Raw genomic sequence first — 19,755 nt, 5'->3', positions numbered from 1 at the left:
TTAAAATAATTCGTTTCTTATTTTAGTTATAGATTTGATCTTATGAATAAAAAAAAATAAACATATGATATCTAACAATACTCTATAGTTATAATTTAATTTGCTGATATTATTCCATTCAAAGATATTTAATTGTTCATTATTTATATGAACATATTCGATCGGGATCGAATGCTAAAACACAGCGCGCCAAATCCATCAAAATGTTGATAGGCTCAAGAACAAAAAGACCGAAAAATTCTAAATTGATTAAATCTGGAGCGGAACACAGACTTCAGATTTACAAAGTCCCACCCAAAGATACAGTAACTCTTCAGGAATTTGAAGAATATGCAGTAGAGAGATTGAAAGGTAATCATTGATTGCATTACCTTGTAAGGGGGGTGGGGGGATGTTCCATTAAAAATTTAGACTTAAAGGCCTTAAGCTCCCCCTGTATCTTTCAAGCTTCTACTAAACATTTAACTTGTGATTTTAGGCAGAGTAATTTTTTTTTGATTATCTGAAGTTATGCAACAGTCTCAATTAATATAAAAGTATGTTTATAATAACTTAAACTTGTGTATGATTTTTGCATTAAACTATTCTGGAACTCACAGTTCTTAAAGCAATTGAAAATGCTGGCATTCGGCACATTCGAGGATCAGAAGATTACAACCATTTGGTGGAAAAAGAGGTTAAGAAAACGAAGTTAGCCAAGATCATTAGGGTAAGATCATCTGTTGATGCATCCATGAAGATGCAAGTATTTGTTGCTGCAATATTAATTTCCTCTATGATGGGATGGGAAAACATCAGACTTATATTTGAATTCAGGTCACCTGAATCACTAGTCATTAGATACTGATGTGTTCTATCACTGAGGTGTCTTTTGCTTGTGATCGAACCATTAAGTTTAACAGTCTCAATCATTCTCATTAAATGATTTTCGTCCTGGAGGATTCATCCCTAGGTTCTTTCCCCTTGGCAGGAGCTAACTTGTTAGTTCAAGTGGTTGGCACATCACCAAAAGTAATGGGATGTGAGAAATAATAGTGAACTAGACAAGGATTTGAACTCTAGTCAGGTGCTCTACCAAATGAGCTAAGTGGTGCTGGTGATAAAATCTGTCTTACCATCTCATGTTTTACACCTCTTACATTCCTTACATATGCGTTAACATATATCAATTTAAACAACGCATTACACTTGATGTTTGTAACATTGATTTTATAGCTATACATATATAAAAGTATGAAATGATACCAGTATTTTTGCTTGTTTGAAATTCATACAATGTATATTTGATTGAGGTGTTTTTTTTGTTTCATATTAAATAGTTTCTTTTTAATTTTAGACGGATTACTCAACTGACTGTGAGGAATTCAGCATAGACCACATTTCGCATTTTATTTTGCGACTTGCATATTGCAGATCGTAAGTATTAATATATAGAATTTGCTGAAGAATTTTGTTGTAGTCTAAAAAACAAAAGAATGATAATTTATAAATTTTTTGTGAATTTGGTAATTTGCAGGGAGGATTTGAAGCGATGGTTCTTGCAACAGGAGTTGGACTTATTCAGGTTTAGATTTTTGAAGGAAAATGCAGAAGATAAACAAAAATTTCTCAAAGTCAACAGTTTGGATTATAACCCAGTATGTTTTGGGAAACTCACATACACAGAGTTATTAATGCTGATCAATTACATGAAAGAAAAAAATGCACTGTAGATAGTAATTAATTTAAGTGACACGTTATTTTTTACTCAATTTTTAATGAAAATAAATAATAACATACATGTAAGCTGCATGCACATGTCACGATGTATATCCACTTGATATCAGATTATCAAATTGTTTTAGTGTCAGTCATACATATTCATAATTTAGTTCATAGAGATTCGTGCATAATGCATGCCATACATTGTATGTGATTTCTTGTAGATTTCAGAAGATGAGAAACAGAGAGTGCTACAAGATCTTATGGCGTCTGCTGGCAGAAATTCCACCACAGCTGACACAAATGAATATTTCAAAGTATGTCTGATATTTTGGTCAATGTTCATGGGTAGCCAAAATTTTCCTGGTTGGTGGGGACGTAATTTCGTTGGTAGTGTAATCAGGACAATTTTACCGTATTTTTCGGGGCATATGTTGATGTGGGGCATAGGCCGAATTGCTAATTTTTAGACAAAATTCAAGAAAAATCCTTAGACTAGCCTAATTGGGGGATAAGCCGATTTTCAATCAATGATTACTATAGTGAAAGTATGACCGCTGATTAAGAAAGTCACCGTATTAAGTATATACTTTCAGAATATCGATGTAGAAAGTCAAAAGAGTAATTTAAGTTATTAAATTTGCTTAACATATATATTTCAAGCAATTTTTAAAAATTAATCTGTGTTTTGTGGCTGTTTGGTCTCTTCCGTATTCGTCGGTGTATCGTTGTGTATCGTAATTCTACATAGTGTAAATTTAATTGCAACACCAACCTCCGTGGTTCTGTCTGGTAGAACTAATATATAATATATAATATTTTACCAAACCTTTTATATTTTATTAATACCTTATTGCTAAATATCATTTAATCAAGTTATACTTTGAAAGCTACTTGTAAATACGGGGTATGGCGTCCATTAGCTCAACACGTGGTTTCATATTCAAAAAAGAGTTATCCCCCGTAATCGCTATGAATGAGAAAACGAAATACCAAACATAAAATATTTAATTTGTGTTCTTTCCATTAATTAATTAAATAGTGACTTGTTGTTATGCAGAGAAGTTGAAATGTTAAAAACACAGTTAATGCAATGAAGTGTAACGGTGTACACTAGGCTACGTGCCCCCTGGCTGTGTTTTAGTCTCGGGTTTCACACCCTTGTATATACACACGACACCAGAATACCGTTATTTCATCCAACAGAAAATTAATTGTAAAAACACATAACATTTGATTTATTCTACACCCAAGACCAGTGATTCCTACAAACGCAGACATGAAGAATTCACCAAAATTCCGTCATATTACATTCTACCCGGTTTCGTTTTCTTTTTTACTACGCAATAATAGTTTCCAGGGTTCATACATGAACGTGGGAAAAAAATTCTTTTGATTGGGATTGTAAAGAAATACCTTGTACAGTACTGTACATTTTATTACTCACGATGTCATTACAAAAATTATCAACGGGACAACTATCGAACAATAGTTCAAACGGATGAAAAAAAACCAACCCTCATAATAAATTGCTACAACAGTACAACGGATAAAAACAGTGGATTTTATATTATACTGTTAAATTTTTTTAACTTTGAGTCTAAGAATAGCCGATCCCGGGGGATAGGCCGGGGCTTGCTCATCGGAGGAAAAAAATAACGGCCTATGCCCCGAAAAATACGGTAATAAATGTTAAACAAATGATTGTGTACATAGTTTTGTAGAGATGTAAATTCATGAACAAGGGTTACCCATGAAAGCCACAAATATTGGTCCTCCAGGAACAATGATGATTTGACAGTATAGATAACCAAATAGAATAAGAGCTTTTATGTATTAATTATAGAAAACACTATCTGAAATCACAAATCAATAATTTTTCAGTAGAAGAAACTGACAGATTTTGCACAAAACATTATATGTACCCTTTTTTTTAAATCTTAAATCTATATTCCAATTTTAATAAATTTTTAATTGATTAATCAGTAAAAAGGCTTACTAAAAGCATTTGAAAATTTCTTTCTGAAATGCTTAACACCTGCAGTCCTGTATCTTGTGGGTTAGTCAATGATTTTACTTGTGTTATTTTCACAGGTTCCTTTCACAGAAGTACTTGATCTTGTGCGGGGTCGAAAGGTTTTCCTGAGTAGAGGGTTTGCCTATGTACCGAAGGACGACATGATATCCATCCTGATAACACACTACAGAGCGCACCTCTCGCAGCAGCTAGCTGTAGGTTATGTCTATTTCTTACCTTAGTTCTTACTAATTTTGTCCTGAAAATTAAGTGTTTTTCTGTACATGTTGTATTTATAAAGTATTTTTGGCATGACATTATGTCAAATGTCCTTTTCATTGAATTGCATGTGATTAAGAAACGTGTTGTGCAATGTATATGTAAAATTAATGGACATAGGAAACTTGTTTGCTTTAAGACTAAAACTCACGGTTTTAAAATTGTACACTCTTTACTTCCTGTAATTTCTAATCACAAGAAATTTATCCGTCGTGTTTATTGACACCATTTAAATTACAATTTTTTAATCATCTTCTAAATGACTGTTGATTGTAGATGACGTCTCGTGCCCTGCCTCAACTTGAGGAAGACAATCGCCTCCTTCCCATGTTGTCTGGCCTCAGTAAGAGGTACCTAGGGCAGGACTACAGCTCAAAGAAGTCCAACGTCGGCAAGATTACTGCAGAGATGATCGACTCTGTGAGATAATATGTATATCTATGTGTAGATATAAACATGCAAAAATATTCAAATTTATGATAAGGTTACTGCTCACAGATTAGGCCATACTTTAAAATTGTTTAGAATTGCTGCCTCGGGGGTTTTTTTCACACTGAAAGCATGGCTAATTAAAAATAGGTTAAAAAAAAAAATCCAAAATCTCCATAAACAGTGGAAATTAAATTCTACTGTGGAATCATTAGAATTCGTGGTGGCTCAATTTTGTGTGGTATTCGTGGGTAGCCCTCCTCAACAATGATTGAAATTTGGCTTTAAGAAATCATAAATTTCTATACTTTATTACCGAGTTTGATATAAATTTAGATAACGTCATAATCTATCGTTATATTCTATTTATTCTAAATTATCATTACATGTGTAAGAATAGAATTTCAAAATTTGAATAGAATTTCATAAAGCTACCTACAGTATATACACATTCATAAATGTATATTATAAAATACGATGGTTTATAATTGGCTTATCCTCCTACAGCTATCAAAGCAATCCTTTCCCCCGTGCATGCAGAACCTGCATCAATCAATGAAGAGGGACCACCATTTGAAGCATGGAGGGAGGATGCAGTATGGACTCTTCCTGAAGGGGATCGGCCTCTCTCTGGAGGAAGCACTCAGGTTCTGGAGAACAGAGTTCACCAAAGCCATGGACGGAGATAAGGTGTTGTGTTGTTTATTTACCACATTCATTAAAAATATATCATAAATATAAGATTACAAGTTTGAAGTTGTAATATTGTACACATACGATGTATATCAGAATTGAAGACAAGTGATAAAGGAAGCTTGGGCAGAACAAATAAGAAACTTCTAGCTAACATAGAATAACTTGAAATTTGAGATTGGTAAAATTTAGAAAGTACTTTGTAAACTGGTTTCATATTCATTGCTTTTTCCTCTGCCTTTTGTCACTTAATCTAGTACTGTATGTTATAATTAAAAGCCAAAAAACTGTCCACTAAGTCAGGTATCGAATAGTGTCAGCATTTAAGACTGTGCAATATCTGCATGCATGTGATTAGTTGAAGACTCCAAAACTGTACAGGAGCCCAAAAACCTGAAATTTGGGTGAAAAAATTGTAGTTGTAGATTTAGTTTTCAATTCTATACTACTTGCTTTCAGTTTGACAAACAGTACTCTTACAACATCAGACATAATTATGGCAAGGAGGGAAAAAGAGCAGACTACACTCCATACAGCTGTAACAAAATCATCATGTCTAATGCTCCAGGACCAGGGGACAACCATGGTAAAGTTCTCTCTCTCTCAGATTTTCTAAATAAACTCTTAAAAAAAATTATTTTCTTTCATCTTATCTACCGGTAGTTGTTTCTATATTTTTCGTCAATTATCTTACCAAGTTACTATGTACAGTTAACTGTTTTAAAAATTTCTTGCATTTATATGCGCATCCCAATCTTGTTAATATGAGGAAAAATTGGAGCTATTCCTGGACTCTCAAACTTAAAAGTTATTTGTAATATTTTGCTTTTGACATGTAAATAATCAGAACTTATTTTGGGATTTCAGGCTGTCCCTTCCGGCATACAGATGCCGATCTTCTAGCTCAAAAACTCAGGCTCCAGGGAATCAGTAAGGATTTTACTGATAAGGTAAGTTACATTTATATATGGATGCATCATTTATTTCATACCACTCTAGATATGTATCATTTTCACAGTGCAACATTCGTTTCATGAACAGATAATGAAGTACACAAGGGACGGACATTACCAGATTGCTTGTAAATATTACTTTGATGCCACCCACTCTGGAGTGGAGGAACCGGATGTCAACATCAACCATCCTAACCAGTACTTTGACGAGAGTCAACACTTCTATTCAGGCAAAAAAGAAGGTATAGTGTATACCCATGTAGTAAATTCAAGGGGGGGGGGTTGTGGTGTTTGTATGCAGTGAATGAAAATTCAATCAAGAAAAGTCAGTTGAAGTGGCTCACTACACCTTGAAATAGTTTCTCAAATCAGCAGAAAATTGCTTGATTGTGATGGATAAAATGATGCATGAGAAGTATATACATTGTAAATCAAATAGATGAAAAAATATGCATTATTGGTTAAATGTTGATTTTCAAAAATTTAATTAATGTCAAGTTAATATGAATTAAAGCCACAGGCAAATTCAAACTCATGACCAGTGGTTCACAAGCACGATACTTTAACCACTGAGCTATGCTGATATTCAATTAAATCAATTGATACTAACTATTTAATAAAATATTTAAATCACCATTGTAGTGTCTTAAAAAGTATAAGTCTTGATGTAGTGAGGTACCTTAAATTGAACAATAGTTGAACAAAACTCGCGAGTTTTTTTGCCAATCCAAGCGCTGGTATGATATCTGCTATTTGTTCAAAGATATTGCATAAGCAAAGTGCAATGTTTCATAACAAAATATTTATGGATTTTTTTTTAGCTGTATTGATTTACAATTATTCTAGAAGTATATCAATTTTATCATTGAATATGATTTCCTTTTAGCTAAGCTTCCAAACACACCAGCAAGAACAGGAAGTCAAAGGTCAAGTCAGAACACGCCAAGGTCACAGCTCTCCCAGAATTCCCAGCCAACATCCCAAAACACAACAGTAGATGATGAAATGATGGATGATGATCTATGTATGGCTGCCATGGAAACAGCATAAACTTTGACTTTTGGATAGAGCATGAAAGCATATTTCTTTTTATTTATTCCTAATAAAAATGTGTACATTGAAATAAGACTTTCTTTTTAGTAGCAACTTAATGTTCATAGTTGGATTCATTTTCATGCCCTGCCATTTGCCGGTATGACATGGCACACAGTAATTGAAACCCTCTGTATTTCTACCAAACTTCAAAGATATGCATTAGAGAGCTGTTCATTGGTCATATCTGACCATGACCTTCCTTTGACCTTGACTTTTCTTAATTACTACGAGTTCAAAGCTCAAGATTACTCTCTGGAATTGACCATTTGTTATCTTTGTACATGTTCGACTTCTGGAGAACCATTAGAACTTCAAGCACTCATTTTCTTTTGAAAAAAAAAATGTAAAAGTATTTAAACCCAAGGGATGCCCAAACAATCCAAATTACTTGTAAAAAAAAATATTGAGGAGACTCTCTGGAGTTCAAAGGTCACACCTAGGTACAACAAGGATACCCCAAGAAACCCCAATGATACAAATCAATAACCATTGAAAACCAAAGGGTCTCGGGTAATTGTATGGTTTCATTAACCAAGTTTTCCTAATTAATGAAAATATTGTGGTAATGAACTTATATACATGTACTAGAATGTAAACATATTGATTAGCAAGTATTTAAAAAGAAGAACACGCAGACAAAAAAAATATTTTTAATATCCATCTATCAATTTTGTTTTAATCAAGCCGATACATCCATTTGGTAATTAAAATTTTTTTTTTTATCTCAAAATGACTTAAGCTGTGCTCACCTTAGTGGTTACACTGTTAAACATATTACTATATAATACCCAATGACCCATGGGACTCGATGGAATCATAAAACATCTTGGGGTACCCCAAGGAACATTTGTCGATACCCAATATATACTGCCTGGGAACCCTTGCATGTACACTACTCTCAAAATTTCATGATGGACATTTAATATTGCATGTTGGATCTTGAGTGTGCCATAATCATGTTTATTTCGTTCAGTACATGATTTTTGCTATGGTTGCTGAATGTTTTGATCAATCGATTAACTGTTTAGAACTGGATCATTCTTGGGGTATATTTGGGTACCTAGTGGTGATCTGGGGTTTCATTGAATCAGGCCTGAAGGTATTCATAGGGTTCCTACGGTGTCAATGGGATACCAATAAGTCCCCAGGGGTATCAAGAGTTATGAATTTGTATTAGGGCATCCATGGGGTTTCTTGGGATTCTATGGGATTTCTTGGGGTCAAAAGATGTGCCACTAATTAACATCAAATAAACAACTGTTGAATTATAACACAAGAGAAAGTGTTTTTAATGCAAATCCGAATCGGGAACTTCTTGCCTCAGTTGATCTCAAAAAAGATTCTTTTTAATGTATAATTAGAGAAAATACATAATTAAGTTTTTATTATAAAATGCATTTCCATTTTCCAATGCACATTTGTATCTATCAACATAAAAGCTGTTAATTAGTATTGGACATCATAGTACATTATTGATAAACCTTACTATGTACAGTTAAATATTCATTAAGTAGATGTTTACAGAAATAAAAGCATGACCATTATCCTGAACACATTGGTTTTAAAGCACCTAATAGTTTTTGTTATAATACTGAAATTTTTTCCCAAATAAGAAAAATTTGCACTCAGCATATCAATTGAATATTAATCAGAATCAAATAACATGATGAACATGAAGTATAATTTGCAAAAATAAAAAAAAAATACACAAGGTCTGGATCTCCTGCAGGACTTTTTGATGACTCTAAATTGCTGCCCTATGAATCAAGAGGTTCTTGTTTGACCACTATGTCATCCAGTACTGGAGCCTCCTTTTCTGAATAAACTGGTTCTGTGTCTGGATCTTCTACGGCCTGTTTTTCTTGTTTGATGATCATTCCTCCCACTCTCTTGATCACCTGGCCATGCTTATCCAAATCCAGACTCATGTCGATTGTGGTGACTTCTTCGCCGCAGTGCACGGTTTCCATGTGGGTTTGAACCGAGTCTGTGGTGGTGGTAAACCACTGACATTTCGAGCACTCAAAAATGTTGGCTTTCTCGTGTGCAAGCTTGTGCAACTCAAGCTCTTTCTGTTCACTGTTATAAAAATCACAATTGTCTCTTTCACACATGTATATTCGAGAAGACTTGCGTAACTTTCGAGCCACACAATCACGGAATACAACCTCTTCAGAAGGGTGCTGTTCCTTTATGTGGTTTTTCATTAAGCCCATTTCTTCTGTTACATAGCTAGTGGAGCAGTACAAACACTCAAACCCAACTAAGGGAGACACCGCTGGCACTACTTTACAACTACTAACAGAGGTTGATTCGGTGGAGCCAGATAGCTGAGCTGTAAAAGGTTGAAGCATTTTCTGAATTTCTGGATGGTTTTTTTTAATTTTATGCTCAGATATTGCATGATTTAAAACTGTCTCTTCACAGGTGTTAACAAATTTGCAGTTGTCCTGTGGGCAAATGCAGTAATAAGCAAACTGTCTTGAGATTCTCTTTTTCACATCAACTGTTCTAAGAGCTTCCTTCTTGTGCTTGGCTCTTATGTGCTTCCTCATCAGGTTACTTCCAAAGCATAGGTAGAAACAGTGCATGCATCTGTACATCGGGGGCTGATGCCCTTGAGCTCGCACTCGAACCGACGCCTCTATGGAAGCCTTTCTAGTTGGTCTTCCAGGCGACACGCCCCTTCCTGCTTCATCTTTAACGAATTCTGTCATCATTTTCTGCATCTCTTCCTCAGAAACTTCCAGGTGCAGGTCAATTTCTTCCTCCTCCCTTCCCTCTTCTTCCTCTTCTCCAGGACTGACCTCTGTTTTTTTACTCACAGGGTCTGGTTTTGATGAGGCTGGTCTAGAAGAGGCTTGTTTTGATGTCTTCTTCTCCACTGGTTCAATGACAGGCAGAGAAGGAGGAGCTACCTCTGACTGATTTGTCTGCTCTTCTTCTTCTTCTTTGTGGTTTTCTTGGAGATGAACGTCAAGTAACTCTTCAATCCTAGTTTCCCATAAACAATGCCTGCAGAAGTAAACATGAGTCTTTTTCTTCAATTTGTGTGACTGTAAATCTTTCAGAACAGTTTGCAGGTCCTCGTGGTTTGACAGAATATGTTTTTTCACTCTGATGTTGTTATTGGAGGTATAGCTACAGTGAGTACAGGCATACTCAGCACTTTTAGAGGCCTTAAAGTTCTTTGCCATTTGGAATGCTTTCTGTGAAATTTTAGTGGAGAAGTTCCTGGTTAACTCTAAACATTTTTTGCTGGGCAAATCAACGTTTTCTGGACAATTATCAAGTAACCATGGAGTACAATTTTCAGAATGATTTAGGTATTCTTCAGTTTTTTTGGTAGTAAATGCACAGTTCTTTCTATGACAAAAGAAGACATATCTCCTCTGCTTCAACTTTACAGCTCTCATATCCAAAGCATAGAGTACACAACCTTGATGCCTCATTTGTAAATGCTCTTTGACTTTGAAGCATACTGGGGCAATAAAGTTACAGTGTGCGCACTTGTAGGTAAGGGGATATTTCTTCTTCTCTTCTTCTGGAATGTACTCTTCATCATCACTCTCCTCCTCTGGTCCATCTTCATTCATTACAGCCGATGTGGCTGATTCATAGTTTTTGGTAGAACTCGGGAGCCCTCTTCCATCCAGTGGTGGTGACAAAGTCTTCTCCTGGGTCTGGTTAACATTCCCGTACAGAAGTGGGAGGTTTGGCGAGGTGTACATCTTTGCGTCTCGCTCCTTGATTTTGTTCATCTCCTCCTGAGAAGACACCAGCATGGCCACGTACTTGTGAGCCTTGCCAGAGTGGTGGGAGTTCAGGTGGGTTTTGAGGAATGTCTGACTGAGAGTCACAAAGTTACAGTAGCCACAGTTCCAACACAGTCCGGAGGACACGGTGACGGTGTTACCACTCTTGCCTGTAGTGGTAGTCTGCATGTTACCGCTGGATGCCGGCTGCTGGTTACTGGGAGGAGCAGGGGACTGTTTGGTACCAGCAGATGATTGGTTCACTGTAGACTTTGGTATATTTGAACTGTTGCTGGCAGAATGTTTTGGCACTTTTCCTACTACTGGAATATTTATATTTTTCTTTGTTCTTGGCGTCAGGATTTTGTCTGTAGATTCACTATTACTGGGAGTGTAATTGTTCTCATCCTCGACTTCCTCTACTTCCATATCAAAAGCATCATATTCCTCATTTTCTGATGGTTTCTCCTGATCCTTTCTGGATTTTTTTGGTGCTGGTTCTGATATTTTTTCAATGCGCCTTTTCTTTTCATTTGTTTGAAGTGCAAAGAAATCTGGCTGAAATATGCAGTATTTTAGAGTCTTCGCAATTTCTCTAAATTCGTTATGGGTTCGTTCAGCATGATTTATAACATTTGCTCTAGAAAATGACTGGTAGTTACAACACTTGCAATGAAACCGATGCTCCATGACATGTTGTAATAAAACTTCTTTGTTTTCATTTTTAAAGGGGCAAAAATTGCACCAATAAAACTTAAAATTATTTTGCATATTCATTTCTGCATTATTCACTGCATAAGATTTGGAGACTAAGCCACACACCACATCATGTTTCATCTTTTCAAAAATATCTTCTACATTGGCGTCCCCGACCGAGAGTTCTACCAGAGAGTCACTCAGATTCGGCAAATCTTCCTGCATCAAGACACAAATCTGTGTTGGGCTCTTCGGGCGAAGCATGCGTCCTGACTTTTGGGACTGATACTCCTCGTACCAGCTTTTAGACCGTGGTTTGTATAGCGCTGTATCAGTACTGCTCAAGATTTCGTGATTTTTTTGGAGCAGATCATCTATCACAGAATTCACTGCTTTTTCACCAGTTTCTTTATTGCTTAACATTGACTTGAACTTTTGACTGGATTCTTCATTTGATGTGTTTCTTTCCTCTTCAGTCTCTGTTTCTCCATTTTCTGTTGATCCCATTGCTTCATCATATTCTGGATCCAAGGGTTCGTCTTTCACAATGACACCTTCCTCCATAGTGCCTGAAAAATATTGAATTTTTATAACCCTTAAATTTATTAAGTTCTTTTTTCCATAAACAACTATGCAGGTAGGTTGAGGAAGCATATGGACAATTTAGCATCTTATTTTGACTATAAATTAAAATTCATGGTTAAATTACTGTTCTGAATCAGACCTAAAACTTATTATTTTCCATTTAAATAGATGTCAATGCAATACAAGAGGCCCAGGGGCCACATCGCTCACCTGAGCAACAATTGCCTTAATTCATTACAGTATCAAAATATCTTGACAACTGAGTACAGTAGATCTTGCTAAAAAAAAATTGAAAATCTGCCAATTTTTATCCACCTCTTATTTTTTGGTAAATACCAAGCCCCTTTTGTTGTTGTACCTCTAAGATTTTTCTCTATTCCTATATATCCCCCCCCCCCCCCCCCCCCCATTTCGTGGCCCCACTATTCTCTAGGGAATCATGGTTTCATCAAACTTAAATCTACCCTTAATCTCATAACCTGTGCTTTCACACTAAGTACTGAGTTTTGGACCAAAAGCTTTCCCAGAATATTTTTAAAGATTTTCTCTATATATTCCTACGTATAAATTCAAACCGCCATCACGGTCCCGCCCTACCACTAGTGATTTTGCAAACTTGAATTTACACTACCCCAGGATGCCTCTACACAAGTTTAAGCTTTTCTGGCCAAATAGTCTTTAAAAAGAAGATTTTGAAAGATTTTCTCTATATATTCCTAAGTAAGATTTCATCCCCCATTGTGGCCTCACCCTACCCCTGGACTATTATTTAAACAAACTTGAATCTATATGATCTGGGGATGCCTCCACTCAAATTTGGGCTTTCCTGGCCTAATACTTTTGAGAAGAAGACTTTTAAAGATTTTCTCTATATATAAAAATGTATCCCCCATTGTGGCCCCACACTACCCCCAGGAATCATGATTTAAACAAACTTGAATCTACATTATCTGAGGATGGTTACATGCCAATTTGAGATTTCTTCGCCAAATAGTTATTAAAAGAAATTTTTAAAAAGATTTTCTCTTTATACTCGTATATAAAAATTGATCCCCCAATTGTGGCCCCACCCTACACCCGGGGACTATGATTTGAAGAAACGTGAATCTACACTACCTGAGGATGCTTCCATTTTAATTTGAGCCTATCTGGCCTAATAGTTTTTGAGAAGAAGATTTTTAAAGATTTTCTCTATATATATTCCTATGTAAAACCTGATCCCCCAATTGTGGCCCCATCCTACCCCTGGGGACCATGATTTGAAGAAACGTGAATCTACATTTCCTGAGCATGCTTCCATTTTAATTTGAGTTTTTCTGGCCAAATAGTTTTTGAGAAGAAGATTCTTAAAGATTTTCTCTATATATTCCTATGTAAAACTTGATCCCCCACTTGTGGCCCCACCCTACCCCCAGGAACCATGGTTTAAGTAAACTTGAATCTACACTTCCTGAGGATGCTTCCATTTAAATTTGAGCTTTTCTGGCCTAATAGTTTTTGAGAAGAAGATTTTTAAAGATTTTCTCCATATATTCCTATGTACAACTTGATCCCCCAATTGTGGCCCCACCCTACCCCCGGGAACCATGATTTGAACAAACTTGAATCTACACTACCTGAGGATGCTCCCATTTTAATTTGAGCTTTTCTGGCCTGATAGTTTTTGAGAAGAAGATTTTTAAAGATTTTTTTCTATATATTCCTATGTAAAACTTGATCCCCCTCTTGTGGCCCCTCCCTACCCCCGGGGACCATGATTTGAACAAACTTGAATCTACACTACCTGAGGATGCCTCCACACAAGTTTAAGCTTTTCCGGCTGAATAGTTTTTGAGAAGATTTTTGAAAAATACCAACAAATTTTTAATAATTCTCAATTATCTCCCCTTTAAAAAGGGCGTGACACTTCATTTGAACAAACTTTAATCCCCTTCACCTAGTGGTGCTTTGTGCCAAATTTGGTTGAAATCTGTCCAGTGGTTCTTGAGAAGAAGATGAAAATGTGAAAAGTTAACAACGACAACGACGACAACAACAGACAACGGACAAATTGTGATCAGAAAAGCTCACTTGAGCCTTTGGCTCAGGTGAGCTAAAAATCAGGTAGTACAATTACTAATAACAAATACTGTGGAATCCTTAGATTTCCTGGTGGCTCAATTCGTGGGTACCTCTCATCCAGGAAATAACATCATCCATGAATTGATAAATTAGGGTAATAAAGTCATATTTCCTTTTGTTGATTGATATATAAGAATACACGAAATTACGTCCCCACGACAATGTAAAATTTAAGCCATCCACAAAAATTGGCCCCCATGAAATTTAATGATTCCACAGTAGATGTCAGTGCAATAAAATCAGGTGCTACAATTACTACTTCCTCAGTGCATTATCACATGATAAGTTAACTACAGTATAAATAGCTAACTAAATATAAAATGAAATAGTACAACACTACCTTGCAGTTTTCAGTAAATTAAACAATAGTCATATCATTGACAGGTAAAGGCACAACATCTCAGTTTTTTATTAAAAGCTACTGCAAGAATCCAATATTCTCTTCAATTTAATACTGGTAGTTATTCGTCAAGTTCTCAAAAAAATAATCCCATTTTTTATCAGTTTGCACTTAAAATGGCATGTTGCATCAAAGCAACACATAACACAGGATTTTAGCGGCATTTTTTAGTTAATTAAGCATTGTTAAACTATAGATACATGTTAAATAATAAGTTAAAAATATACAGGGTAGTGTTGTTCTAGTTATATTTTTATATCTTAAACACAGAGGAAAGCCTGGTTGAGAACTAAAAGGATAATTACATAGTATTTATATAACCTTACTGGTGGCTACCAGTTCTCAACAAGTACCTTTTCTCGCCAGTGCATTGTTACGTCATTTTTCGTATATTATTTTATGTGTTGATTAAATGACGTAACAATGCATTGGCAAAAATGGTACTTAGCGAAAACTGGTCGCACGCCAGTAGCGAATACTTTATATAAAGTTAACACTTTGTTCCAATATTCTCTATAATAAATGACATAAATTCAGAATTTTCATATTGTGATCAAATACAGTGTGTATTAAAAACAGTGGTGAAAACTCTACACATGAAAAAAATATTGTTGACGATAAAAAAATCTTAAAATGTTGCCTAAACGTCTAGATGCCTAAACGTTTTGTCAACTGTGTGCCGAAAAGTCTTGGAGGCGAAAACATATACCACCCAAAATTACACCCCCCCCCCCCCCCTTTTGTGCATAATAATCCAACACGTTTTTAAAAAGGACGGGATAGTAACGAAACTACACGTAAACAAATTATTTTACTGACTGTGGTCTGTACGGTTAACATATGCAGTATAATGCAGCTGCCTATAAGTAGATTGAATTTCCGGCGTCAGTCTGTGTAAATAGTCTCGACAATCGATCAACAAAAATGTCGGACAGTGCACAATTTACGTCTAAAATTTATTTATTTATGCAACATCTGGACCTTTTTAAAACACCTTACCTGGTGATTGTGAATTTTTCACCACAAACTTGAGTATAGCAGTTTGTCAATGTAATTTGACGACTGCAAACTCGCGTGATTTTTTTGCTCCAAGTCCGTCGGTCTGTTACCGATTCACACACTCGGCCATCAACGCGATTCATGGATGACGTGAAACAAGGGCATTAACTCGAGTATAATATTTATCAATACAGAAATCACAATTTTACAATTGACACGCCATCAGGTCACCAAGACATTATCCCAGCATAAACTACTACTTTCTTAAAATTAAAGTGTCTTTTTTTTTAAAACCCATTAAAATCTTTTATGTCCCATGGGCAACATTGCTAGCCTGAAACTCCAGCTCTATAGTTACTTATATAAAATGTTTTAATAGACCAATCCACACTTTACAAAAGTAATATGTCCCTTAATTGTCCACCATCTTTGGGCGGAAACCCATAGATTTTTAAGCTGAATATTTCTTATGACCTTATAAATTTCTACAAATATAAACTATAACTGAATTGATCCAAATGATTTTGTAATGTTTTATTCTTAATCAGTTTGAAATACATAATTGCTCTTGAAAATGTGTCAAAATATGAAGATATAAGTTACAGTACAAAAATTGTAGCAAACAATTATTCAAGTATTTCTATATTGGAAAATATTGGATGCACCAATTTTCACCCAGTGAACTTGAACTTGCACAAATGACCAAAGCTCAAGATCAGGGCATATCTTCAGATCACAGACAATCTTTGTTTCAAGTGATTATAGCTTATACCGTACAAACTACGTATAAATCATTTTCTATAAAAAGATATGGCCTAGACAGGAATCATTCATTTTTTATAACAGTAACCTAGTTGAACTAATTATAGATATGATCTGAGGTCAAGAACACGGCACACCCTTCCGTCATTGTTGAAGTAATAGATTCTAAATAATGTTCCTCCATAGGAAAGATATGGACCAGACACAATTGCACAGACATGCAGACAGTCAGATTCAATTTGATAGAAATATGACAAAGTGATTCCTTTCTATACCCCTCCCAAACTAATAGATCACAAAACCTGTACATGTTAAATTTATACCTTTTTTTTATTCCTGAACTTGAACTGTATTGAATTAATTCTCTTCACACCAATTAACCCCAAAGTAGCATGGGGTGCATGATTCAACAAAAAGTATAGTGCTTTGAGTTCACAATCAACTAAAATATTTCAGAAACATGCAATTAAAGTACAAATACAAATAGGTTTATTAATGTTGCAGAATTATAACCAATATGAGGTCAAGAAATGTTGTTTTGAAATATAAATGCTGAGATGTTAATTAGCCTCTGCTTTTAATTATATTTTAAACAACATTTTGAGACCAAAGAGCTGAGTTATCCTGCAATATTCACAATAACTAGAACTTTATTTCTTTTTTACTAGCAGCCCAAATTTTTAATGATCAGCTGGTGCCAGGCTATATTATAGGTATATATCTCTGATCCGAAACTGTAGATTTAATTGCGAGAAGCAATACATTCTTGGGGACTTTTAACTCTTGCTTCAAATTTTTGGACAAGGGCATGTTAATTAACTTGAGGCGTTTGCGACTTTATTTGTGGTCTTCTATACTGGAGAATAGTGGCCAAGGCTTATCTCTTTGATCTCAGCAATTACTGCACGTACAGTAGTAGAATTCTTAATACTGCATCAACTGCTTCATGACTGCTATTAATTATTTATAATGCTAAAGAGGAAACAGAACTTTACTTCTTTCAACTGTAAATGAGATTTCCCTTCACTATGTGTTTGTACTAATAATTTATGCATTTATTTAAACATTAAAATGCTTTTTTTGATGATTCATGTGGGATACAATCTTCAATTAGGCAGCGACATATTTGCAGAAAAATACATAACCCACAGATTTTAAAATGTTGTTTTTATTTTTTGTACGAATGTAAACTAATCTAATGAAAGGATGATAAAAATGCGGCATTCAGGATTTTATATATACTCTTGAAATTTGATGAAAGACGGATAAATCACGTTACTCACATAAGATTAGTCTCAATCGGGACTCGAACTCATGGCCTCTGGCAAACAATGTCAGTGCTCTATAAACACTGAGCCTTAAGTCTACTGAAACCCAATATATTGACAAATAGTCACGTGTTCACCTGTGAATCTGAGGGATGCACGTGTTCAACAGATTGAGTACCATGCAGCGAGCCCTTGCTAAAATTCCCTATTCCCTTTACCTGCAACACAAATTTTGGCGAGCAAATGCTATAGCACCTGCTCTGCATTGACATGTACATGCATGCATGCACAGTCTCTCTGAATGTCCCGATGACATAATATACTCATACACATACCAGTTTCTTCTTCTTTTAGTTTTGCATCGATTTCATGCAGGATCTGTGGGTGAAAATTCCAAATGAATAAAAAAACAAACAGAAAACTATTGTGCTTTTCAACTTTACTAAAAGAATGTGTAAATACCTCAGGCTGTGGTGCGATTTTCCTAAACTTTGCCAACTGACTGTCACAGTTTACAGGTGAGGTGTTGGACACTCTCAGTATATGTTTAGGTCTAGGGGCGGGTAGTAGTACAGTATCTGTTTTATACACCTTATCAAAACTTTCTCTTATTTTTTGTTTTGTGGCTTTGTTTTTCTCCTCCGATTTAAATACTGATTCGATCGTTCTTAAGCATTTTCTACACAGTCCAGCATTACACCCCTCGAGTTCAAGTTCCAGTTCCTCCGATTGTTCAGTAACTTTCTTTATGTAATATATCCTTTCAGCGTTCAGTCTCATTTTTGATTCATAGAATTTATGAACGATTTCTTTTCCGTTAGCATTCTTTTCATATTTTACAAAAGAAAAACCACAAACAATGCATGTATCGCCTATAACACAAACTTTCCTCGGTTTCATGGACTGCGACATTGTTGTGGGTTTTTTTCTTAACACCTCGGGCATCAACCGACCAGCAAAGTGGAAGGAGGGATTTGATTGGTTAGCAGAAAAAGGTGACCTACTTTGAGCGGATTTTCTATCTTGTGCGGATCAATACATATTCCAAGGAGGGCATGGGTTCATAATTTCACTGCCATGTGGTCTTGCCGCCTAGAGCAGGGGGAGGGGGGGGGGGGTGTTTAAAAAATATGTGTAAACCCTTAGATTTTTAGTTTCAATCATTTATTTCGTTACATAAAAGGATCATTCACAGTGGCGGATCCAGGATTTGTTGAAGGGGGAGTGGGCCAAAGTTCAGGGGTCTGGGGGCAGCCTTGAGGGCTCCAATGGGTGGCATGGGGCCAGGTTCGTCCCCCGTAAGCTCCCATGTTTGCGAGGGGGGGGGGGGGGGTTGACGTATTTAAAACACTTTTTTATGCTATTCTATAGTTACACTTGACACATTGATATCAAATATGAATAACAACAAAAACTGATTTTCTATAGTTCTTCTATCTTTTTTTATTTAATTCTAATCACAAAAAAAGGGGGAGGGGTGCTCTAATCTCTTTGACCAAGCAAAAAATAGCCGTACATTCGATTTTTTTCGATATATATCAGCTGGAATTATTTTAATTTACCATTGAAGTTATCATAATGAACTTTTTTTTCTTTTAAATATATGTTATATATATATGGTTTTTTGTTCAAGAAAATAAAAAAATGTTGTATACAATCGAACGTTTGTAAATGCAATCACATATGCATGGTTTTCAGTTTTAAATGTGTTTTGAATTAAATCCTCTCTTGAAATCTTGTATTCTCCAGTTTATAAAATGAATGGGGAAATTAATATACGGAAATGACAACAGTTTTGTTTTTCTTATCTTTTGTTAAATATATTAAAAAATGAACATAGTTAGAAATTATGCTTTTGCAAACTTATATTTTGATATATTTGAATAGATTTAATTGGGAAAAAATAGATTCAAAATTGTATTTTACGACTAAACCAAGTGGGCATTTGCGCCATCTTATTCCTCCATCTTCTTTGAACAGATTTCCCAATAAAAGGTGGGTC

At 35.4% G+C, this 19,755-nt stretch overlaps 2 protein-coding genes across 3 annotated transcripts; one reads left to right on the top strand and one right to left on the bottom strand.

Moving 5' to 3' along the window:
- The first annotated feature begins 162 nt into the window (after window positions 1–162).
- LOC128165473 (DNA primase large subunit-like) lies at window positions 163–7,198 on the top strand. The gene is made up of 12 exons (XM_052830071.1): window positions 163–351; window positions 600–709; window positions 1,337–1,416; window positions 1,517–1,637; window positions 1,926–2,018; window positions 3,796–3,933; window positions 4,274–4,417; window positions 4,934–5,116; window positions 5,579–5,705; window positions 5,987–6,069; window positions 6,161–6,314; window positions 6,959–7,198. Exons 1-12 carry the CDS (start codon window positions 204–206, stop codon window positions 7,120–7,122), a joined length of 1,545 nt encoding a protein of 514 aa, XP_052686031.1. The 5' UTR covers window positions 163–203; the 3' UTR covers window positions 7,123–7,198.
- Window positions 7,199–8,536: 1,338 nt separating this feature from the next.
- LOC128165471 (uncharacterized) lies at window positions 8,537–18,698 on the bottom strand. Of its 2 annotated transcripts, XM_052830068.1 has the most exons (3): window positions 18,216–18,698; window positions 18,089–18,131; window positions 8,537–12,187 (listed from the first exon to the last, which is right to left on the bottom strand). In XM_052830068.1, exons 1-3 carry the CDS (start codon window positions 18,696–18,698, stop codon window positions 8,925–8,927), a joined length of 3,789 nt encoding a protein of 1,262 aa, XP_052686028.1. In that variant the 3' UTR covers window positions 8,537–8,924. The 2 variants fall into 2 exon arrangements, with proteins under 2 accessions (XP_052686028.1, XP_052686029.1); XM_052830069.1 differs by lacking the exons at window positions 18,089–18,131; window positions 18,216–18,698 and adding an exon at window positions 15,724–15,883.
- Window positions 18,699–19,755: the final 1,057 nt, after the last annotated feature.

Source organism: Crassostrea angulata, chromosome 10 (assembly GCF_025612915.1).
Source record: "Crassostrea angulata isolate pt1a10 chromosome 10, ASM2561291v2, whole genome shotgun sequence".
NCBI lineage: Eukaryota > Metazoa > Mollusca > Bivalvia > Ostreida > Ostreidae > Magallana > Magallana angulata.
Note: the sequence above shows the minus strand (reverse complement) of the source record. Positions and strands in the feature narration are given on the sequence as shown.